The sequence below is a fragment of the Drosophila albomicans genome, chromosome 2R (assembly GCF_009650485.2).
Source record: "Drosophila albomicans strain 15112-1751.03 chromosome 2R, ASM965048v2, whole genome shotgun sequence".
Lineage (NCBI taxonomy): Eukaryota > Metazoa > Arthropoda > Insecta > Diptera > Drosophilidae > Drosophila > Drosophila albomicans.
Genome location: NC_047631.2, coordinates 1,838,169 through 1,863,630, shown reverse-complemented (window position 1 = coordinate 1,863,630; position 25,462 = coordinate 1,838,169). Strand labels below are relative to the sequence as shown.

The following is a 25,462-nucleotide window of genomic DNA, read 5'->3' as shown; positions in this document are numbered from 1 at the left end:
TAGGGAGTTGAGTTGTGAGTCCTTTTCAATAAATCCTGATTTAATTGTCTAATAAATTTTTAAAAGTGTTGTCTTTATGCCATGGGTCAACGCGTTTGGTGCACTTTAATGTGGCTGTGGTAATCAATAAATTTCTGTACGATCTTCAGTTGTGGTCCATAAACAGCACTCAATCGCATAGATGCTGAAACATTGGCTATCGAATGTACCATATGAACACATGTACATATGCACATACATACCTACATACGTACACTCGAATTGTACACACGAACAACCACTCGAGTGTCTGCAGCACAAACCTAGTACACAGCTCGCGGCTCGTAGCTAGCAGCTTGTAACTCGTAGCTCGTAGCATGCGATACGTTCCGCTCGTGGACCATTTTATTTTGCAGCAGTCGACAATTTTATTTCGAACGCGACGCACGGTTTAAGCGGATGAACAAGGGCATAACAAAAAAGTATTTGCGTTGTTTTTGCTTATAATGAAAATGAAATGAAAAAAACATACTGTATTTCTTGGAAGTAAATCTAGAATACAGAACTGTATTAAACTGTGATACGTACTAACTATTTTACTATCGTTGCAAAAGCTCAACTTGAATTTCGAGATCTCAATGATGATTCGCTCTTGTGTTGATTATGAACGTTTTTAGCGTGCAATGGTTGTTGTTGTGACAAGGGAGAACGTTGAAGATTACTCTTCATGGACATAACGATGGCGCCATTTGCTCATATAATTAAACAAAATTTGCTAATTGGCTTGGCTTGGCTGCTGATGGGCAGTGCAGTGCAGCAGCTACTAGAACTGCAGATGGTATTCAACACAGCAAGTCTTCATATGCTTGGTGTTTACCACTCATTTTGGGCGGAGAAAAAAACGTAACCACCCGCTCTACCCCATTTTCACCACCTGCCCCAATTTCTGATGACACCCGAAATCAAATCAAAGCCCAAAAGTAGGCAACAAAAAAAGAATACAAAAGTTTTACAAAGGCTTACAATTTGGGGCTGGGTGCTCTCAAAGTGCTCTGCAGCAAGTTGTGAAATTTTGTGAAAACTCAACACTCCATGGATATGCCACGTGACACACATATTCGTACAACCGTTTGTACATGTGCGTTTACATCCAACATAGACATTCAATTCGGGACATCTACACAATTAAAGCAACAGCGAGAGCAATTTGCTACGAATTTTTAAATTCTCTTTAAGACAGATCTGGTTGTCAGATTTGCTTCAATCTGGTTTCTTTGAAAATGCGGCCACAGAAAATAAACATTTCAGCCGTAATACAAATACATATATGTGTACACTTTACAGACACGAGAAAATTTAAGAACGAACAAGAAATGTTCAAATACAAAAAATATTGAAATGCAACCAAACATTTTGCTTATATGATTATGCAATCGCTTCAGATAATGTGTTCAAAAGAAATGAATTCGTAGAATAATATTCTAGGGCTGGTATTAATAGCTGCCTTTAAATATAATGTTGCGTGGAATCAATTTCCTAAATAGATAATATATAAAAGTAATATTTGTAATCCAATTTAATACAATATCTTCCTGGAAAGCGACTGCGTTCTACTAACTTGCTAAATAAAAATTATATTTATTTTACAATGATATTAAACTATTTACATTCCTTTTCGTATTATCGAGAGCTTATATGAGGTTTTATTTTTAAAGGGAGCCATATCGAGTGAATTAGAAGGGAGGCAATTACGTACATATTAACTTGAACTGAATACCTATTGCTTTTCTATTGTATTACCTTTCGTAGTTAACGTCTAAATACATAAGTCCAACAACAACTGACTCTGCGAATATAGGAAGCGTTTGTGACCGAAAACGAAAAGCGAAATAAAAATACCAAAAGAGGCAAAGAAATTGGCGAACATAGCGAAATTGCAATTTCTGTAAGTGTGAGAGAGTGTGTGTTTGTAGCTGAAGCTGTATTTGTGTTTGTGTGCAGCTGCTCCCCGAGTCAAAGGTCAAAATTCGTATGAAAATGAAGCAAGCTAACCTAAATGGAATGCCAACGTCGGTCGTCACTGTCTTCAATGTCATGTCATCCAAGCAGTTCTCTAAGGCTAGTCGTGCAGCACATTCAACAGCGACAGCAACAGCAACAGCAGCTTCTACTTCTGCTTCTGCTCGTGCCACTGGACCTCTCTTTACGCTAATGCTGCTGGCCACCATCTTGTGTTGCATCAGCAACTTTGGACTTGTCGAAGGTCTGAAGTGCCACATGTGCGGACAGTACAATGAAGGCGTAGGTTCCATTACCCCATGTACAAACTATTCCAAGGAGATTGAGCATCTTTATCTCAAGGAATGCACCAAGAGAACTGAGAAGTTTTGTGTGGTAAGTACGCCTTAACCTCTACCTGACATAAAGTATTTCAAGATTTGAGAGCAACTTTAACTTTGTCTATTATTTAGTAAGTGTTAAACATACTCGTATATATGATATATATATGTATATATATATATATAAAATATGTGGCTATGTATGTAAATATGAACATGGTCTCAAGGCAACCCAATTTGAGTCCACTTTTATAGGGTAACTTTAGGCTTTATCCTTAAGTAATGCATAATAGCTCTAGGCATATATTTCATATATCGATAAGTTTATACACACTAGGACTTCCTCTTTCCTTTTTTGATCTTGATCTCAATGTGAATGTGGTGCTGTGATGCGATTGAAAAATAATTAAATATTATTAAAAGTGAAATACTTTCAATCTTATTTGAGAATACGAAGTTCAACAGCTGGAATGCAAATCAGTACAAAGCTTAAGTATCTTTCATTTAAACTCTCGTTGGAAATTGCTATGCACTTTTATTTGTGCTGTTCACAGTCATCTTAGTTCTTCGAAGCCTTATTTTGCTTGAACATTTTAAAATCATTTGTAATATATGATAATTATTGCCTGATTGATCAACAAGAAAAGTTATTGAAAAACTACTTTTTTCTTTTATGTAAAAAATTAAACTAGGCAATTATTTTTAGAATTTGAATTGATGTGGTTTTACTTTAGGTATTGTAAAGTTCATATTTATATAACCTTCAAGTCCATCTTACTTATTAATTTCAATAATGAATAGAAGTGTATGCAATACTAAGTTAAAACATAAATCATGAAGGGAACAATCTTAATACCATATTATTGTATACACAAATGCCTCAGGTAACTGTCTAACATTTTTTATTCGTTTTGGGGTCCACATACTATTACATAAACCCGATTTGCCATTGCACTTAAGCAATTATAAGACCAGAAACCAAGAAGCTGTTAGGCGCTCGGCAATGATTAAATATTAATCGCATAGAGGACGAGTATATGCCGCAGCCATGCCTATCCCACAAAAGACTAGTCTTAAGGCATATGATTCAGGTACTGTGGAACGAATAAGTTCTCGTCGAAACGAATAATGTTACAATGTTATGGATTATAAAAGTATATAGCAAAAAGTATCAAAACACTAATTGCTTGTTGCTTCATATCTGGATTTGCGAAAATATAAATTGAGCTAAAAATTGGTATCGTCTAGAGCGCATCTCTACATTAATTCTTAACTATCATTTCGAAAAGAAGATGAAGAATAAGAGACAACAATCAGCTGTTGTCATTATGAATTCTTCTGGAAAATTATGAGGCTTCTGGCAAAGTTCCGTTGTTTCACTGAGGTTGGTGAGAAATTTAAACCGAAAAGTGAATTCTCTTTTTTTTACTAACTATATCTTCAGTTACCTGACAGCGGGTAAAACATAACACAGTCAAGCTGAAACTTTTTCACAAATTACATATATATGAAATGCATCTTTAGTCTTAGTAAAGGTTTTGAGCATTCGCATATTTGTGTGATGTTCTTTTTTATCTCTATAACTTTTAGCTTCCCATTTGCAAAGTAGTATCGTTTAGATATTTGCCATTTATTAGCTGTTTACTGGATTAATTCTAAAAACTGACTATAAAGGGACATGTAATACTCCTTCTATGTAAATTGCAAGGCCCGAATACATCGCGTTAAAGGCAAAACTTGTTCAGTACTCACAGCAAGGCAAACAGATTCAAGCATAGCGTTTTTACTTGTTTTATTTACAACAAGGCATTTATTTAATTAGCCGCATTATTCAACCCAGCTTTAGACAAAGCTTTGGAAAGGTCCGACATCGTGGTGGCGCCTAGCTGTCCCAAAAAGTAGGCAACATAAATAAACTTTTGTTTAAATGGTAATACATGCAATATACACTGACGAGAAGACCCAGCAACAACAACAACAACAGCTACATCATCATCATTAACAAAGATAACAACAGCTGAAACTGTGGCAGCTGGAGCCCTCTTTCACATTATCCCTGCGCATGTAAATGCCATCTTTGTTATAATATAAATATGTACATATGTACGCATATACATACATAGAAAAAGTTGGAGTGTTATTTATAAGCTGTTTTTGTCGATGTCGATGTATCGTTGTGATAACAGCTGTCTTAAAGGCACCCTTCAAGTTTCTGAAGCACAATTCCTTGTGGTAAAGGTAGACCATGAAATATTCTCTCTACTCATTGGCTAATAGAAAAAAGTCAATAAATTCCGAAAATAAATTTATATATGCATTCTTTTTCAGTTGCAAGAAGTCAAGACTAGAACTGAAAGATTATAAGCTCTAGGCAATCCCATGAACATAATTGCAATGCACAATATCTCAAGCTCAGGCATAAGAGACAGACCAATAGAATACATACATACTATGTATGTATATTGTTATAATTTTATTGTAATAACGAATACAATTCCTTATTGCAATGAGATGAGTCAAAATACATTTATAAAACAAGTAAATATTTTTATTTTTATAAAGTGCTGTCAGAAAAATTATAGCTCTGTCTTTAATAGTCTCTGAGGGGTTGGTATGGACAGACAGACAGACGGACACGGATATCGTCTTGGCTATAGAAACTGATTGTTGGAGAAGGTTTCCTCTACCAGTTACATACAATTCTTGCAGTTTTTTGAAACAACTCTTGCTTTAAAATTACGGTGTTGAATTTAGTTCAGTTTCAGTTCGACTGCGGAACGAAGAAATAATAATAAAACTTGCCTTTTGTCTATGCCGTTTTATTTTCAGGATAGGCACAATTAAAAAAAATTAATTAGAAATATATTTTATATTAACTGTAAAACAACACTTTTCATTGAATATAAACTATCTAAGCAGGTGTTTACTACTGATACTGAAAAACTGCAAGAAACTTTCATTACGGAGACTTACTTTTTAATCTCGGTTTGTAAACTACATTTACCTGTGTGGTTTTAAGTAAATTATTCCACTCTATTTCTAAGAAGTAAGTAATATATCGATAAACTACTGCATTAAAATTATACCATCGAGTACCAAATTCTGCAGTATACGTTTTTGCGGTTTTTATCAGAAATCCTTGTATTCGACTAAAAAGGCCTGTTGTTCAAGCATAAACATGAAGGGGTCGCATTAAATCTCCTCAAAAATAAGATCACAAAATGCATCTCCCGTGCACGTGTGATGAAAGATAACCCAAAAAATGCGATATTGTACAAGAAAAATATCATATAAACACTGTGTTGTGTCATTACTTCATGTGTTATGGCACATTGCTTAGCGAAATAGAAAGCTATGGAGGATAATCAACTATTCTAGCATGGTATCCGGTTTTAAAAATATTGACTAGAATGATTTTAATTTCCTGCTTTTCTTGCTAGGTTACAAAATTAATCTAAGTAAGGATGATGTAGGGATGTTTATGTAAACTTTAAGTTTTTTGTTAAACCTTAAATTTCGAATTCGAAATGAATGAATAAACTGACAATTTGCTGTTGAAAAAGGTTGCCAAGTGAGACTAAAAAAACTGTTGGGATTTATTTATGGCATGTCAAAGCCATTTTTATAAGGGTGTTTTTAACTTTGTGCCCACACAAAATCCATGTAATAGGAAGCATCAACAACAGGACGATACAGCCACGTCCGTCTGACTGACCGCTGGTCCGTATGAATACATAGATCTTAGAGATTAGAAAAGAAAAGCTTTAATTTTTAAGATAGCGCTTGTTATTTTTACGCGCAGATCAAGTTTGTTTTTAATTTTCCCCACTTCTGATTTAGCACTCCAAAGCAAAAGTAGTTTTGAAGCGATTTTTGGTACATTACAATAATTATAATCTCTGAAAATAATAGAATTATTTTGCTTTTTCTTATATAAATTTATAAATGGGGGATATATATGTATGTACATGCAAACTATTGCCAGAACACCACTCAATTTGTATAAGATGCGTATGCTTAAATAAGTTTGGTATACTTGCAAAGACTTTATGAAAAATGATTCTCCGCTCAGCATTCTTAACAGAAGCTAAACCAGTTTGCGAGTGTCCCATCGCAGCTGTGGCTAACTAGTAAGTTGAGGGTGTGGCAAAATTTATGCATGGGGCAAAAAGAGACAGAAGAAGAAAAATAATTTGTTTTTGGGATCATTTACCCAAAGTAGTATTTTTGTTTGTGGATGTGTCTTTTGTGTGTTAAATAAATTCGCAACTGTTTAGTCTTTAGTCCAAACGACAATCCCCACTATGATACTTTGTCAACTTTTGCACATATGTATCTACATATATGTATATGTACATATATATTTTGTGCATGTATAGATACGTCTTTATACCGTATTCGTTTCTATTGTTTTATTGTGTAAATATAATGATGGAGTATCTATTGAAAAAATTGTTTCATGTTATTTATAATAATAACAATTAAGAAAGTTAGAGTCGAGTGTGCTCGACTGTGAGATACCCGCTACCCTTTTAAATAATATTGCGGTATTTTTTAAAATATACCAAAAAGTTAAAAAATACTAAAAATATACTAAATTGTATATTTGGTATATCGATATAGTAACACATTGAAAATATACCATAGACGACACAATATACCAGATTGAAAGCCAAAGCAACTAAGTAGGCGTTTTTGCCCATACAAAAGTATTTCTTTAATAACTTCCATAATTTTAATCTGATCGCAACCAAATTTTCAGGAATCACAATTACTATAGTTGTTATTGTGTATATACAAATTCGCAGCTCTAACTTTAAAATTACGCTTGTTATTCGATTTTTTGATTTGCGGTGGCAGAAGGGGGCGTGGAAACAAACTTGATCAGCGTGCAAACATAACAAATGCTGTCGAAAAAAAATTATAGCTCTATCTCTTATAGTCTCTGAGATCCAGAGTTTCATACGGACGGATCGTCTCGGCTGTTGACGCTAATCAATAATATATTATATATACTTTATAGGGTCGGAGATGCCTCCTTCTACCTATTACATACATTTCCTGCCGGCACAAAGTTATAATACTCTTCTACCCTATGGGTAGCGGTTATAAAAACAATAGAGGGAGCTTAATTTATATTTCGAAAATCTCAATGCAATTATTATTAAAGGCTCATATTACTGAATGCTTTATATATGTATGTAGTATTTCACTGTCAGCACTTTGGGGATTTCACGATTTTTTTTTGTATCTGTGTCGCTTATTATGAGAATACATACATATATGTTATTCTCATAACTAAATTATTTTCTGAGGTATCTGAAGCTGTATAAATGACTCTTTTGGTTACTAGAAAAGCACTTTATGCCTATAACAAGACTAACGACAAGCTATTGCCATATTGCATACCAAGTTATTGATGGCCCTATACAATCCTTTCAATAGATAACGTGCCATTTACCGACGTGCCATTTAGCGGATGTTGATAGCACTCTTAATACCGGGCCACTTACTCGAAAGATAGACATTTTGGCACACTTTTAACTCCTTGAGTTACCTTACGTCAACAGTTGCGAGCACTTGCAATAGGCTGCTGTTTAGCATAGATATAGCTGCTGTGAGGTCTGGTTCAATTCTATTCATATGAGTGTATGTGTATGTGTCACCACTTCGTTTCCTTTAAGTGGCCAACAGCGGCTCTCATACATACACACACATTGACATGCTATTTGGAACAGTCAAAGGCATGTTGACGTTCAATTTAGTCGCTGTTGATTTGTGTCGTCAGATTTTTGTACGGGGTCGTAGTTGGTTTTTGCGTATCCTTACCTGCCACTCCTCTGAAAGTTACGCAACCATTTTGTTTTTTTTTCCCCTGTGTTGCTAGGAGTACAGTATTTTAAATAGAAAAAGGCAAATGTATTTTTTTTTAACTCGACACACTCGTCGCTCAAGGTCCGAATAATTATTGCTGCACGCAGATCAAGTTTGATTTTTTCTATGCCCATCTCCGTCAATGTAATTAAAAAAAAAAAAACAAATATTAATAAAGTTAATGTTTCGATTCGTGGTAGATTTGTGATACAATTGTTGTTTTTGTGATTTCTGAAAATTTGGTAAAGAAAAAATAAAAATGTATAACTTCTATTATGAACTCAACATAGCTCAGCTACATTCAAATACTATATAAAAGATTCTGGGCAGTGGTTAGCTCACAGTCGAGCGCTCTTGACATGCTAAATGTAACTTTATTATAAAAAAAGTAAAATGTAAGAAAGCTACAGTCAATTTTGTATTAAGAACACCTTGATTTCGAGAACATTTAAAATAAGACATAGATTTTAATAATATGTATATATGTATACATAGTATATTTAAGATTATAAATATTATTATAAGATAACCAAATTTATTTTGATTTCTTTTATTTAATAATCGCTTTCTCTTATTTAGTTGTACGTGTACTTACTTACGAAACACTTTTCTCAGTGCGTTTGCTTCAAGAATTGTGTTCGAATTTGCAAACAGGAAATGCAAATGTATTTTCTGTGTTTTCTGATAAAGTCATTGAAAATAATAGCTTAATTATTACTTAAAAAAACTTATGATCTTTCTAAGCATTTTGTAGTTAATTTTTGCGAATTATCGATTTGAAAAGTTGGCGAAACCACTCACACCCTAATTTTGGCTATAGTATGGGCTCTATAAGTAATTTTAAACAATGTTACTAGCTAGGAAAGTCTAATGAAATCCCCTATATATACTAATTGATACTACAATGGCAACACTCCATAGTGTTAAGAGTTCTACGCATAACATTATTCCATTAGTAGAGGCTTCAATTAACGTATTCAATCAAGAGGATCAACAAAGTAAAGAAAATTAATAATTACAAAAGATAGAAATATTAATAACACTACATAATAGCAGTATTAAAATATAAAATTTAATTTTTTTAAATTAGAAATATTTAACCTTTTATACGTTATAGAATTGGGAAAAGGTACACAATTATACAAAATAATGTTAATTAATATGTGAAACCCATAACGATAGAACAATTTGATTATTTTAAGTATTTTTCTAAATGCAATTAACTGCAACTGCAATATAATAAAATCGGCGTCAATAGCCGAGACGATACACCGCACAGTGGTTGGGCTTGTATGAAGCCGCGGCCAAAAATATTTCCAGTTGAGATATCGTTATGAAATGTTCCCCAAAAATTTAAAAAAATATTTTGTATATATAGTAAAAAAATTGGATACATCGGAGGACTATATCCTATAGCTCCCATACAACCTTATTATGGCTTATATGCCGATTGTGCGCCAATTGGAATCCAAGATATACTATATATATACTATATATATACTATATATATATTATATATATATTATATTTAAATTATATTGCTGCTTTCTTCTTCATTCGTGCCCACTTCTGTACACCAAAGATCAAAGATGTACATGCGTGAAAAATCCAAAAATCTATAAAAATATTTTAAACACACTGTAAATAAGTCGTATCATATAGCTTCCATACAAACGGCTCAGATTTTTTGATGTTGATTGGGCGCATGGTATCGGTATTGATTCCTTTTCATTCAACCAATCAGATTGATATTGGAGAATTGAAGATTTCATGCGTTTGTAATTAACCCAAAACGTTATAATCCTCTTACAAACGTATTCAATTCGCTTTGACACTTCACTCTTATCAACAATATAGCCGTTATTATTATATTATTATTATATTATTAAATAATATTTGCTTCTATAACTTCAATCAATTTTGTTCGCCTTTCAACGGCGCTACCTTCTTCGCTGCACCATACATTAAAAACATATAAACGTGAGAATACACACTTATAAGAAGAACCTATTAAAGTTTAAAGCAGGGAATAAACAAAAAATAAATCAAAACTATTAATAAATGAAAAACTATAAATAAACACAAACTCAAAAGACGAAGACAGGGACAGCTAAACATAAAAAAGACGTTCAAAATATAGACAAAAAACATGTATTATTTCAAATTAATTATATAACAAGAAGAGTTTAACAAGTACGTTTTTTTATAATATCTCAAATTTTAGAAAATACCTTCAACTTCAAAATCCATTACAAATATTATAAATTTGGACACGTAATAAATGAACTGATCACTTCAAAGTTCACTTCAATTCTATTTTTAGAAAGAACCGTTAGATATCCAGAAAAATCTAGTTTGCCATGAAAAAGGTTGGACAATTTAGAAACGATTTGTTTACTTTTCGTACATTTTTATTGCTATGACTTTCTTTATTTTTGGCCTATGGACGCAGCCATTGTGCGCTGGTCTTGGGTTAGACGCACTCAGTTTTCCACACAAATTTGTTTTATATTTATTATTTTAATAATTATTGACGAAAAGTTAATATGCAAAAATCTTGATTATTTAATAATACTTCAATTATAATATTCAAAATATTATAAAAATATAACGTAAGTTGTGTTTTCAAACATTTTCTTCAAGCAACTTAAAATAAGACACATTTTTCTTGGTCAACAGAATAGACGCCATATATATATATATAGACATATTTTTTTTTTTTTTTTAAAGTAACTTATTTTTAACTTAAATTTGTAGTTAGTGTTAATATTTGATTTATTATAAATTAAAAACAAAAACAAGTAAGAAGCTACAGTCGAGTGTACTCGTCTGTGAGATACCCGGTACCCAATTTGATTAAAAGCAATATATTTTGCGGTATTATTCTCAAAATATACCAAATATACTGCAAATATTCTAAAACAAGTAAGAAAGCTACAGTCGAGTGTACTCGACTGTAAGATATCCGCTACCCATTTGAAAAAAAGCAGTATATTTTGCAGTATTATTCTCAAAATATACCAAATACAATGCAAAAATGCTAAAAATATACCAAATGGTATATGTGGTATATCGATATAATACCGCATTCAAAATATACCATAGACGGCTCAATATACCAGATTGTCAGCCAAAGCAACTAAGACCCCTAGTAAGTAGGCGTTTTTGCCCATACAAAAGTATTTCTTTAATAACTTCGACAATTTTTATCTGATCGCAACCAAATTCAGGAATCATAACTACTATAGTGATTATTATATACCAAAATTCGCAACTCTAGCTTTAAAATGACGCTTGTTATTAGATTTTTTTGATTTGCGGGGGCGGAAGTGGGCGTGGCAAAAATTTTAAACAAACTTGATCTGCGTGCAAACATAACAAATGCTGTCGAAAAAAATTATAGTTCTATTTCTTATAGTCTCTGAGATCCAGTGTTTCATACGGACGGACGGACAGACACACAGACGGACATGGCTAGATCGTCTCGGCTGTTGACGCTGATCAAGAACATATTTTAGCCAATTCTGAAGTATCTACACGATTATAAGTGGCTTAATTACAACACTTCGGGCGATTTTTATGGACTTTGTGTTGTATAATGTTGATACAAATACCCTTTCATGGTTTGATTCCATTTGCGGAAGTGGAGTCGATTAGATTGCTGAAGAATCTCAACTACATTTCGAATATATCTTTTATTGTGCTGTGTTTGTATGTTTTTGTACGTTATTATTGTTATTTAATTTTTTAAAGCATTATCGGTAAAGTTATGGTTCAATCCCCGTGAGCTGCAAGACTCGGAAAACAAAGTAAATAACAGAATATTCCTACTAAATATGGCTCTCTTAGCCTTTATCGTGTTTCGAAAAATGAGAATTTTTTAGATTCTTCTTCTTTAGAGTTGAAGACACTAGCAAAAGGCATTTGGTAATTAATATGATTATGGGCTTCCTTATTTCCATTACCATATTGCGAATGTGGAAAGTGCTGCAGTTCTTAACTGCTCTTCAACTATTTACCGTTGCAAGCACTACCATCGTCATTTGCATTTTCATAATGGGCTTCGCAGTTGCCGTTTCTATTATGAACGGCAATAACAGCCTCAACTTTTATCGACTCGGCAAGAGTATCGTCTGTAGTGTGTTTTTCGTTTATGGAGGCATTATACTTGGTATTGTCTTGTATGCAATCATGGTATTCTTCATATCCGTTATGTTAATAAGTGTTTTTTTTTTCGCTAATTAACGATGATATTTTTCAGTTTCTCCGTATTGAAAATTGTGTATATTTGAGGAAGATGCTCAAATTTAGATTTTTTCGAAAATATTACAAGGACCAAAAAGGGACTGTTTCCGAAAACATCAAGCGCGAGATCGAATTGATGAATAAATATAGGCGGAGACACGAAAGTTGAAAAACATTCATTGTAAAGGGGAAATAAATGTAACCTGAAATATGATGAATTCAGACAACATCCGGAACAAATGAAATTATTTGTATTTTTAAGATATTTTCACCAATAAAATGGTTATAAAAAAAATAAAACCTTTGAACTATGGGCATATTTATTACCTCTATTGCGTATCTTTATAAATCCCATATTGCTGATACTAGATATGAGATACATAGTAAATTTTAGAGGGAAACAGTAAAAATTCGTTGTTATAAGAAGTTTGCTATAAAAGACGTAATTCTTTAGAATATTCAATACACCGTCGAGCATTGAAAGTGAATCAGTGAAATTGTTATTACAAGCTTATTAAAAAAAAAAACAAACAAAAGATGAAAATATTCACAATAATTTCAATGTATATTTATTTAATAAAATAAATACTGAAAAGTTTTATGAAAAATCCATATAAACGTAAGATCTCTTAAATCATCAACTATTTACTATTAGGATATGAATTTCATCGTCGCAGATGTTATTGTTGCGACTTTAGTAATAAGATAAGTGTAACAGTATAAAGTCGAATACTATTGTTACAAAATAAGTTGCAAGTATCAATAGCTATAAATTCTGATATTTCAATAACCGTATATCTAGTTTCATAGTCATAATAATTAATATAAGTCGAATTTTTGCAAAAACCAAAGACTAAGGTTAGCGTAAGAATAGTTTTACATGCCCAAATACAGATACGGCTGTAAGCATTGCACGAATTATCGTTATAAGGCCAAGATAGAAGCATAAACTAATTATGAAACCATTGGCATATTAACGTTTCTTTTGTATATGAAATTCATTGATGGGATGCTTTTTGGAAGAAAAAAAGGGAATGGATTAATCTTTTGTGCATTATGCATAAATTGGTGCTTGTTCCAAATTCTGAGAATAGCAAAACGGTTTCATCCAGCGTGAATTGCTGTCATAAATACTCCATACTCCGCCTTCTTGTGCTAATAATCGAAATGTGAATGAAACACTCGAAGTATCAAAGAGTTCTGCCTCTTACTGCCAAATATGCAATACCTTAACCATAGCAATAATTTCTGTTAACTTCTAATAAAATCAAACGTAAAGATTATTCGTTCTAACATACGCGAACTGATAAGCATGATTTAGAGCTGCAAAAATCCTCGAATGTTATACTTGGGTTGCCTTGCATATTTTTATATCCGCTACCCATAGGGTAGAAGGGTATTATAACTTTGTGCCGGCAGGAAATGTATGTAATAGGTAGATGCCTCGTTCTACCGACCCTATAAAGTATATATATTCTTGATCAGCGTCAACAGCCGAGACGATCTAGCCATGTGCGTCTGTCAGTCTGTCCGTATGAAACACTGGATCTCAGAGACTATAAGAGATAGAGCTATACTTTTCGACAGCATTTGTTATGTTTGCACGCAGATCAAGTTTGTTTCAAATTTTTGCCACGTTCAATTCCGCCCCCTAAAATCAAAAAAATCGAATAACAAGTGGAATTTTAGAGAGAGCTAGAGTTGCGAATTTTGGTGTATAAAATAATTACTATAGTAGTTATGATTCCTGAAAATTTGGTTGCGATCAGATAGAAATTGTCGAAGTTATTATAGAAATACTTTTGTATGGGCAAAAACGCCAACTTAGTTGCTTTCGCTGACAATGTGATATGATGTCCCGTCTATGGTATATATTGAAATGCGGTACTATATCAACATACCAAATATACCATTTGGTATATTTTAAATATTTTTGCAGTATCTTCGGTATATTTTGAAAAAAATACCGCAAAATATATTTCTTTTATTCAAAATGGGTAGCGGGTATCTCACAGTCGAGTACACTAATAATAATAATAATAATAATAATAATAATAATAATAATAATAATAATAATAATAATAATAATAATAATAATAATAATAATAATAATAATAATAATAATAATAATAATAATAATAATAATAATAATAATAATAATAATAATAATAATAATAATAATAATAATAATAATAATAATTTCTTTTTTACTTATTTTCTTTATCTAGAAATATGTGAGTGAATTGTCAACAGTGCGTGATTGTGCAACTGAATGCGTTGAGAAGGGTGAGTTCTTATTTTCAAAAATAAAAATCGTCTATAAATTGACCAAAAACTAACATAATTATATATCTATCCTCATATCTAAGATTTGATTTTATATGACTATTATCGATTTTTTGCTTACAGAAATTTGGGAAACCCAAACATATTGTTGCACAGAGGATGGCTGCAATTCTGGTGGACACTTAAAGTATTCTATCTTGCTATTGGTCTTCCCATTGCTTAACTTAATTTGGTTAACTATTGACAACTTCTAAGCCTTTCGATCAAAAACAAAATTCTTAGTTAAATTCACATTTTGTTAATTTTATATAGACGCATATTAGAAATTATCTTTTTTCATAAAAGATTTTCTGTAAACGGGACCTAAAGAAGCAAAAAGTATTAACAAATAATTATTTAAATATTAATTTTAATCAACGAAGCAGTAATACTTTTGCGCAAGTAACTCAATGTGTTTGTATTCATTTTAAAGTCTTCCCAAATGCAAAACTATAATGGTATAGATACCATTTTAATATTTAAATTATAAGCAAGATACAACAAAATTATACCAATTATACAATGGGCCCTCAATTGAATGTGGAGCTCTAATAAGCTAACCATATACAAAGCTTAAAATTGAAAATTTTACTAAGTATACCAATCAAAACTCTAAATCAATGTTTATTTTATTATTAAATGCTACAAAATTAATAATAATATAAAACTGATTATCCTGTTAAAATATGAATATATAAACTTAACTGCTATTGAGAATAGTTGCTATTATAAAGCTACTAGTATTATACCAATTAGTTTTTTCAACTATAAAAATTGTGTAGTAATGGAGTTGAAAATTAGGGTTTGAAAAATAGAAATAGATAATGTTAATCATAGCAAATATTGCATTAATTCGTGTGTGCTAATTTCTGAGTTCTTTTTGAAATGGAAAAGCTTTGAGCCGATATTTGTAACAGAAGAATGAAAGCACTATTTAATATACAGTTACTATATTATTTAATGAAATTAATAAATTAACCCCGTTTAGAGATTTTTTCGATAATTCAAGCAATTTACTTTAATAGACGGACCTATGAAGCTGTAGTCCCTAAAACTACCTTCGTTGCCAACTGTATTTAGTAAACTCTGCTAAGAAGCATCAAATTTACAAACAAACTCAAAAACGTTAACTTATGCATTCAAAATATATGCGCGAAGTGTTTGGTACATTTTCAACATAAGCTCGACTCGCAACTCACAACACATCGTTCACGTTCAAAACCATATTTACGTTTATTTTGAATTATAATTTGATAACTTTATTTTAAAAACAAGAAAGAAAGCTGTAAGATACCCTCATGAAAATCGTTCCATCTACCCATAGGGTAGAAGCATAATATAATTTTGTGCTTGTATGTAACAGGCAGAAGAAGGCATCTCCGACACTATAAAGTATATATGTTTCTGAACAGCGTCAACAGCCGAGACGATATAGTCATTCCGTTCGTCCGTCTGTCTGTCTGTCCGTCTGTCCGTATGAAACACTGGATCTCAGAGACTATAAGAGATAGAGCTTTATTTCTTTTTCGACAGCGTTTGTTAAGTTTAAACGCAGATCAGGTTTGATAAAAATTTTGCCACGCCCACTTCCGCCCCGCAAATACACAAAAATCGAATAACAAGCGTAATTATAAAGCCTAAGCGATAATGGAACATACAATAATAGCAATATTATTAGTTATTTCTGAAAATTTGGTTGCGAAGAGATAAACATTGTCGAAGTTATTTAAGGAATACTATTGTATTGGAAAAATTCTTACTTGCTTTGTCTGACAATCTGGTTTATTTTGGTATTTCAATGGTATATTTGGAATGTGGTACTATGTCAATGTACCAAATATAGCCTCAGATATATTTTTAGTATTTTGAGATATACTAATTTTGTATATTTCAAAATTAATACTGTCCTTTTTCGATTTTTCTCATAATAGCTAGTTGGTATTTTACAGTCGAGCACACTCGACTGTATAATTCTTACTTGTTTTTAGTGTACCCATTGTGAAATACAAAATACTAAATTTAACATACTTATAATATATATGTTAAACTTCTGAAAACTTAATTCAATTTCACACAACAATAAAAGCGTACCCAAAAACAACCTTATGCATTTTTTGAATTATGTTTAAATATATTGCTTTTTTTTGTTACGATTATATTCTGGTTAGTACTGCATGCATAAAATAAGTTATTACTAATGCTCATCTAGAATATATTATACTTATTAGACTATTTTATGCTTTCTATTTTTGTTACTTGTGTTCTCACATAACTACAATACCTTTGTGCCCTTATATTTGGTTTGATCTATAAGGAAATAGTCGAGCAATTTCAAAATGCCTTTTGATTAATTATATACATATTTATATATTATATTTGCTTCCCACAGTACGTATATGATAGATGTAGGTATATATACATACTATGCATGAGGATGATACAGTTGTAAGGTTTAGACATCAAACTGCAGGGGCTTTCTAGTAAAGTTTCGAAAAGAATATTTGTTATTAATTTAATAAACTTATAATATAGGCCAACAAATAGTTTATTTATATGTAGAAAGTTTCTAATTGCAATATAAATGAGTAATACAAATATTAAGGTTAATGAAAATGATGTTCACTTAATTGTACATGAAATTCTAAATTATTCTATAAATCGAAATCGAAATAATCATAGCTATTAAATCTAAAAAATCGATTAGTCGTCCTAAGCTTTGGCAAATATTTATATTTACTACTTTAAAACAAAAATTATAGAGTACCTTTTTAGAAAATTAAAAAAATTTATAAAGAAATTTACAATTAGTGCACTTACCAATTGTCATTTTTCTTTTTCTTTAAGTATGATCAATAATTGAGATATATTGTAAATCAATAAAAAAAAAACAATGTATAATCAATTTAATCTATCGGTTTTAAGGTTTTTTAAGTAAACAATTTAAAATTAAATGATCACTTAATTCTATTGTTAATATTGAAAAACTAAAGAATAAATTGAAATCTATACAAACGTTTGTTTATTACTTTAGTCATTTTAATTAGCAATTCAATAAATGCCATGATAGATAATTATATACCTCAAAATATTTTTTAAACTCAAAAACAAGTTCGTAGCAATTAGCTTCTGAAAATAATGATTATAACATAATGCCAAGTAAAGTGATAAGCAATAAATAAAATTATGTGACATATACATTTTACTTGTTTCGCTATTATTATACTCATTAAGAGAAACGGAAAACATTTTGTATTTAGCAAGAAAGTTCACTTAAGACGAGAGTTCTCGACTACAAAATACCAAGCTCAGTCAGCTTCAATAATTTGAAGACAAATGTATCTAGTTTCTTTTATTACTGATAATTTACTATTTTCAAAGAAAATCATTAATACTGTAACAAATAACAATAAAATCCACTGGGATCTAATTCTTTGGAAGCCTTCGTAACTCCCACATACAAACATATATTTTATTATACTGGTTGATTCTTTATACTAAAGTTTAGTGTATTATTGATATATATTTACTATATATGTGCGATCATGTTTTTTACGCTGTGTTCCATAAGTGTTTTTTATTCATGTGATCGGCTATACTAATATTCTATTCTGCAATTATGTAAAAAATGAGCCGTTTTTTATCTCTATAGTTAACTCCGAAACAAAACAAAACAAGTAAGAAAACTACAGTCGAGTGTGCTCGAATTTGAGATACCCGGTACCCATTTTGAATAAAAGCAAAATAGTGCGGTATTAATTTTATTAAGTGTACGTAGTAAAAAATTGAAACAAACTTGATCTGCGTGCAAACATAACAAGTGTTAATGAAAAAAATTATTTCTTTATCTCTTATAGCCTCTGAGATCTAGGTGCACATTCAGATGGACGGACAGACTGACAGACGGCTATATCGTCTCGACTGTTGACTCTGATGAAAATATGTATATACTTTATAGGAATGCCTCCTTCTGTCTGTTACATATATTTCCTGCGGGCACAAGGGTATATAACCTTTTACCTTGGGAGTACCGGAAACAAATGAAAAAGAATTAATATAAGTTTATTACAGAATTATCATATTATACAGCGGTAAATTAATTCCTCAAATTCCTCGATTAAATATGACTAGGTTGTTCAAAATCATAATCCAGAATATTACACCGCAAGACGATTTTGAAGCATGTTACAATTTGACTTTAAAAAAATAATTTTGTCTTTTTATACGAAGTCTCCACCAATAGAATTCATTTATTCATTCATTGGAATGTGGGAATCATCATGTTATGGGTATTTATGGTAAGGGACAATATATACAAGGTGCGTTCCAAAGTAAACAGGACTTTTTGAATCTAGCGCCCTCTGGTGGCGCCATCTTTTTGTCAACTGGTGCGTTAGAATCTGCTATCCCTTATCGACATCCAGTAAAAATTGACATGACATTTTATTTATTGGAAGTGAAGTTATTGCGTTTTAAGTGTCAGTATGTTTTTGTCATCGGTGCGAAAATGAGCTTCGAACACCCTGCGACTTCTACCTTTTCGGAAAAATGCATTTGCAGATGAAAGGAAAGCGTTATGCAGACGTCGAGGCCATTCAAAAGGCTTGCACCAGCATACTGGAGGCCATACCGGGCAATGAGCTAAAACAATCGTTCGACTTGCTTTTGGATCGTGCAAAAAGCTGTATTAAGGCAGAAGGAGACTATTTTGAATAATATAAATTGATTTTGCCGAAAAAACTATTTGTTCTGTCTTTTTGTTAAAAGTCCTGTTTACTTTGGAACGCACCTTGTACATATGTTAAAAATGATTTCGCATTACGAATAAGTGAGTGAAGTATACAAGTTCAAGGGCACAAGGATATCCTTATGAACATGAGCGATAAAATATACAGCCGTTTATTCAGAGAAGTGCGTGTGGTCAGTTAGAAATAAGAAACTATTGTTAAACATATAAGACTTAGGATTTTATGAAATAAATGGTGTAGCTTAAATACTCGGAGCCCGCCAGTTCACAAGCACAATAGACCCAAGTCGTTGCGTTCATATACAATCTTTATCAAGGATAAGTGTGTCTATATAGTGATACATTGAGATCAGTAATTAAAAACATGGTTCATTCATGTCATTTCTATATTTAACAAGTAAGAAAGCTACTCGACTGTGAGATACCCGCTACCCATTTTGAATAAAAGCAATATATTTTGCGGTATTATTCTCAAAGTATACCAAATATACTGCAAAAATACTAAAAATATACCAAATGGTATATGTGGTATATCGATATAGTACCGCATTGTCAGCCAAAGCAACTAAGGCCCCTAGTAAGTAGGCGTTTTTGCCCATACAAAAGTATTTCTTTTAAAACTTCCACAATTTTTATCTGATCCAAACCAAATTTTTAGGTATCATAACTACTATAGTTATTATTTTATATAGTACATTCGTAACTCTAGCTTTAAAATTACGCTTGTTAGCGTAAGAAGGAGATGGCTCCTTCAACCTGTTACATACATTTCCTGTCGGCACAAAGTTATAATACCCTTCTACCCTATGGGTAGCGGGTATAAAAATATTATTTACAAATTCGATAAGATTTGTTTGAGCTCTTAATATGTGACAGGTTAAATCATTTGCATTTGGGATATGGGCTTAAAGCACAGAAAGTAATGTTTATAATTTACCTTTATTTACTCTAGCTTAATTACTCTTTAAAGGAATGCCTTTACCCAGGGTTTATTGGTATGCATTACAGTTTTGCGCAAGAGCAAAGAATGCTGAATTCTGAATGCTATTGACATGGGGTGCGCCTCTGCCGCAGTGTTGTGCATTAAGGAGGCCGCTCTGCATGCCGTTGTTTTAGTTGATTGTTGGCTGCTTTTGCAGTGTGTGACCGCAAAAGCAGTTTCTAGTTTCGGGGCCGAAATTGTGACTGTTGTTGAATGAAGTTTCTGGTTTGCAGTGGAATGAGACTGTAGACTGGTGGTTTGTGATAATCGTCATTAATACTTTCAGAGCAACCAACTGTAAATATGATGTGGTGCTTTAAAAAGTGATGATATTTAAAACTGTGGTACAGGAAAATTTAATTTAAAGTTATGGTTTATAAACAAGCCAGCTTTTTTTTTAATTGACTCGCACAATTAATTATCTACAATACAATAATTTCACAATACAAACTATAAACATGATTAAAATTCGAACTTTTCGTGATAAAATGAGCAGAAGCAGACACATACAAGTACATACATCTCCGCTTTGTATCATAGATTTATGTTTATTAATTACTCAACCTTAAGCCATCGTCTAGCCATCGTCTATACACACACTTTCGTCGCACCTCAGTTCCTTTGAATGCTTTCCGCTGTTAACGCTGGAGTCTTCGTTTCATGCTTAAATTCTCCCAACTATAAACTAAGTCTACAAAATGTCAGCATAGAAAATAGAACAATTCATCATCGTGGTCAGCTCACAAACTTGTCAGGGGTTTATTAGCTCAACAGGCGTTGAAAGCAAAGGCCGGAGGGGTCTCTAATGCAACTGTTTAGAGGATGCTCAGATTAGCATGAAATAAACCAAGGACAATAATGCACACACATACTAAGAATAAGGAAAAATATGTTTTACTGTTATAAAATAATGCTGCATATTTATTCCAACAAAGCTCCAAGAATGGTTTAAAAAATCAATAATGTTATGCTTTTATACTTTTTATACCCGGTACCCATAAGGTAGAAGGGTATTATAACTTTGTGCCGGCAGGAAATGTATGTATCAGGTAGAACGAGGCATCTCCGACCCTATAAAGTATATATATTCTTGATCAGAATCAACAGCCGAGTCGATCTAGCCATGTCCGTCTGTTCGTATGTGTGTCTGTCCGTCTGTCCGTATGAAACACTGGATCTCAGAGACTATAAAAGATAGGGCTATAATTTTTTTTCGACAGCATTTGTTATGTTTGCACGCAGATCAAGATTGTTTCAAATTTTTGCCACGCCCACTTCCGCCTCCGCAAATCAAAAAAATCGATAAACAAGCGTAATTTTAAAGCTAGAGTTGCGAGTTGCGGTATATATATAATTGTTATAGTAGTTATGATTCCTGAAAATTTGGTTGCGATCAGATAATAATGGTCGAAGTTATTAAAGAAATACTTTTGTATGGGCAAAAACGCCTACTTAGTTGCTTTCGCTAACAATCTGCTATGATGTCCCGTCTATGGAATATTTTGAATGCGGTACTATATCAACATACCAAATATATCGTTTGGTATATTTTTAGTATTTTTGCATTACTTTTATTGTATTTTGAGAAAAATACCGCAAAATATATTTCTTTTATTCAAAATGGGTAGAGGGTATCTCACAGTCGAGTACACTCGACTGTAGCTTTCTTACTTGTTTTTTTTTTTTAATAGGAAAATAATCAATTAAGAAATTTTTGAAACTGTTAAATTAATATGTTTTTATTTATGTTTTTAAGGTACACCATTAAAAATAAACGAATTCGACATTTCGAAATTTGATATTCGTAATCAGTTTTTTTTAGGAATTGAAATTCATAATAAAAGGTAAACATTTGTATAAAAAGGTATTTAGTTGTTAATTATTAATATGAACTGACACTATTTTATTAAATGTTTAAAAATATATACTATTTGCAGAGAATCGGTCTTTTCGTTAAAATGTTTGCAATTTCGAAATAACCTGAGCTCAAATTGTATTGAGCGGCAATTGCAATTATGCTGTTGTAATTAAACTTAGACCATACAGAGAAGTTTACATTTGACGTTACTTAACAAAGTACTCAACAAAATTCCCTTTAATTTATAAGCTAACGATGCATTTAGCATACTGATAGAATAGAGAAGCAGCTTTTATGTTAGTAATGTGACCGGATATCTTAAAGAATTAGAAGGCCGGAAGAACTGGAATTATTTCCCCCATAGCTATGCATAGAAGCATAAGAGCCGTGTCGGATTACACTTCTTGTCACAGTGCTTAAGACGAATTAATGCTTAGCGACACTTTCGTTTCAATTCAGTTTCATAGCAAGCAAAGTTTTGAAGCTACTCGATTTTTGGTACATGCCATAATAATTACAGTATTTAAGATTTATGATAATAAAATTTTGAAAAACGGCTGCTGCCGTCGGGTCTTAGTTACTTGGGCTGACAATCTGGTGCTCTATGTTTTTGTGTATTTTGAAAGTAAATTCTTATAGATATACTAAAAATAGCCTTTGGTAATTTATCTTAGAATTTTATCGATATATTGTGGGAAAATTACCGCATTCTTAAGCTTTTATTAAAAATGGGTAGAGCGTACCTCATAGTAAGGCACAGATTTAGACTTTCATGAATGTACTTATGTATATATTTTTGTTATATACATATGTATCTACAAATGTATATGCAAGTATTTAATATTATTTTATATGCAATCTGTGTCCAAATGTACTGCTGAAGGTCAATTACTTGCAAGTCGAATAGAAAAATCGGGGCGTGACGTCCTAAGCTACACAACTTAAGCAAAATGTCAGCTACAGATAGACTTCAGCGCGTTGCATGGTTGGTATTGCCTGGTTTCATCCTCGGAAACGTAAGTACAATTTTCATGAAATGTGAATGGTGACTAACAACACCACAATTTAATAATTTAAAATATTCTTGTTTATAATGCATAAAAGACAGCGCCTTTGGGGCCAAGTGTGTCAGAAATGTACAGTCTGAGTCGAGTGCTCGAATTTAAATATGAAAATTACCTTAATTATTGTTAACAATACCGAGTAAATATATTATGAAAAGTAGATGTCTCCTTCTGCCTCTAACTTACTATCTAGCACAAAGCTATGGTTTTGTAACCTATGGGAAATTCTCTGAAGGGATTTGTCGCGTCACTGCAGTTCTGAGCGCTAGTTTGCTGCTGGTGAAATAAGCACTTACCAGCAGACCACCACTACTTACAAAGTGGCACCTAGCAATGCGTTCTTTAATTTCCGTTTTCGTATGAAATGTCCGCAAATAGGGTCAATCGCCACCACCTCGATTACCCACGAACTAGTGAAATAGTGCAACATATTAGGGTCTTTAAAGAAAGTACTTACATTAGACCCCATGGAACGGCCGGTGAAGTAAGAACTTATATGGGACCCCATGGAACGGCCGGTAAAATAAGTGCTTACATCGGACCCCATGGAAGGGTCGGTGAAGTAAGTACATCAGACCCCATGGAAGGGTCGGCCATTATAAATTAAAACAAATTTACAATTACAATTACAGTTTTTATTTAATTTTAATTTTTCTTTATTTTAATAATGCGTATACTTTTATTACTTTAAGGCAACTTGAGTTTTTTCAACTGGTCCTCAGTTATTGAATCTGGTAATAAAGGATTACAAAGTTTTAATAGGTTGAAGTGGATAATGATTATTAAATAATTATCTTTTAAAATACTCACCGATCATAACATCAAAGAAATTATCTTTTTTTTAGGGCAGCATTCCCCTGTCATTATTTCCATAACGTAGATTTTCGGTCATAATTTCCACTTCCTCTTCTTTAGGCCCATTGTCGTTTTCCACTGTAGAACTATACATTATGCTAACTGCTTGTCGTACTTTTATTATCTGTTTATTTAATATTTTACACATTAAACATATAATATATACATATATTATTTTTTAAGAAACTTACCTAATAATTGATCGCGGATCCGCTTTGCACTTCTCAACTCAAATGCTTGCAAAAATTTCATCAGCCAGCAAACACAACTGAGTTTGAGCAAAAGAGTAGCACAAAAAAAAAACAAAGACGCGTAAACAAACAGCGATGTAAAGCGTAATCGAAGTTTTGCCTTTAATCTTGTGTATGCGCTTTCCACAAAATAACCAAAAACAAAAGCGATGCTTGCCCTTTTTTTTACTTTTAATACGCAAACATTTATTAACTAGGTGGTTCGACGTTCGCTTACTATAGGGTCACTTTAGTAAGTACCCATGTAGTGATCGGCGAGGTAAGCACTTACCTATGGCCAATCGACACCTCCAGTTCTGCAGGGATGCGACCGTCTGTACAGTGAAAAAAATAAACTAAAACTATTTTAAAAATAAGTGAAGGTTATTCTTAACGCTTTGGTTTAGCACTATATTTAAATTCTCTTCGTATAAATGTGTCATTAGAAGTTGAGAGAGACAAGTAAGAATGCTTCGATTCTGAGATACTCGCTACCGATTTTAATAAAAGCAAAACAATGCGGCATTATTCTTATAATAAACTATAGATATATTAAAATACACCAAAGACGTTTTTTACATATAAAATATACAATAGAGGTCAGAAAATACCAGATTGTCAAGGCCAAGTTTTGGGTTGAGGTGTAGAAGGTGGCAACGGCAGATTAAACTTTTAAAATCCAAGAAAGACCTAGTCGCTGCTGAAATGTTACACTTAACGACTTATAGGGTCGAAGATGCCTCCTTGTTGTTACATACATTTCCTGCCGGCACAAAGTTATAATACCCTTCTACCCAACGGCTAGCGGGTATAAAACAAATTTATGTGTACGCCTTGTCGACCAATAAGTATGCAGAGTTTGGTTAACTCTCACTGGACCAGGTGTGAGTAACAAACAAAATTATCTTTAAATTAGTAATTTTTGCATTCGCTGTAAATCATTCTGATGCCTTTTAGTTTTTGGTTA

General features: G+C 32.2%; 1 protein-coding gene across 2 annotated transcripts; it reads left to right on the top strand.

Annotated features, from left to right (window-relative positions):
• The first annotated feature begins 397 nt into the window (after nucleotides 1-397).
• LOC117576318 (uncharacterized) lies at nucleotides 398-16,972 on the top strand. 2 transcript variants are annotated; one of them, XM_052007786.1, is made up of 4 exons: nucleotides 399-1,924; nucleotides 1,981-2,373; nucleotides 14,666-14,723; nucleotides 14,847-16,972. In XM_052007786.1, the coding sequence occupies exons 2-4, from the start codon at nucleotides 2,011-2,013 to the stop codon at nucleotides 14,975-14,977; spliced, it is 552 nt and encodes a 183-aa protein (XP_051863746.1). In that variant the 5' UTR covers nucleotides 399-1,924; nucleotides 1,981-2,010; the 3' UTR covers nucleotides 14,978-16,972. The 2 variants fall into 2 exon arrangements, with proteins under 2 accessions (XP_051863745.1, XP_051863746.1); XM_052007785.1 differs by having other exon boundaries at nucleotides 398-2,373.
• Nucleotides 16,973-25,462: the final 8,490 nt, after the last annotated feature.

Excerpts from the sequence above, each read along its gene's own strand:
- LOC117576318 (XM_052007785.1), top strand. The coding sequence starts at position 2,011 with ATGAAAATGAAGCAAGCTAACCTAAATGGAATGCCAACGTCGGTCGTC. Across the intron at positions 2,374-14,665 it reads GAACTGAGAAGTTTTGTGTG|AAATATGTGAGTGAATTGTC; the intron begins GTAAGTACGCCT and ends TTCTTTATCTAG. Across the intron at positions 14,724-14,846 it reads AACTGAATGCGTTGAGAAGG|AAATTTGGGAAACCCAAACA; the intron begins GTGAGTTCTTAT and ends TTTTGCTTACAG.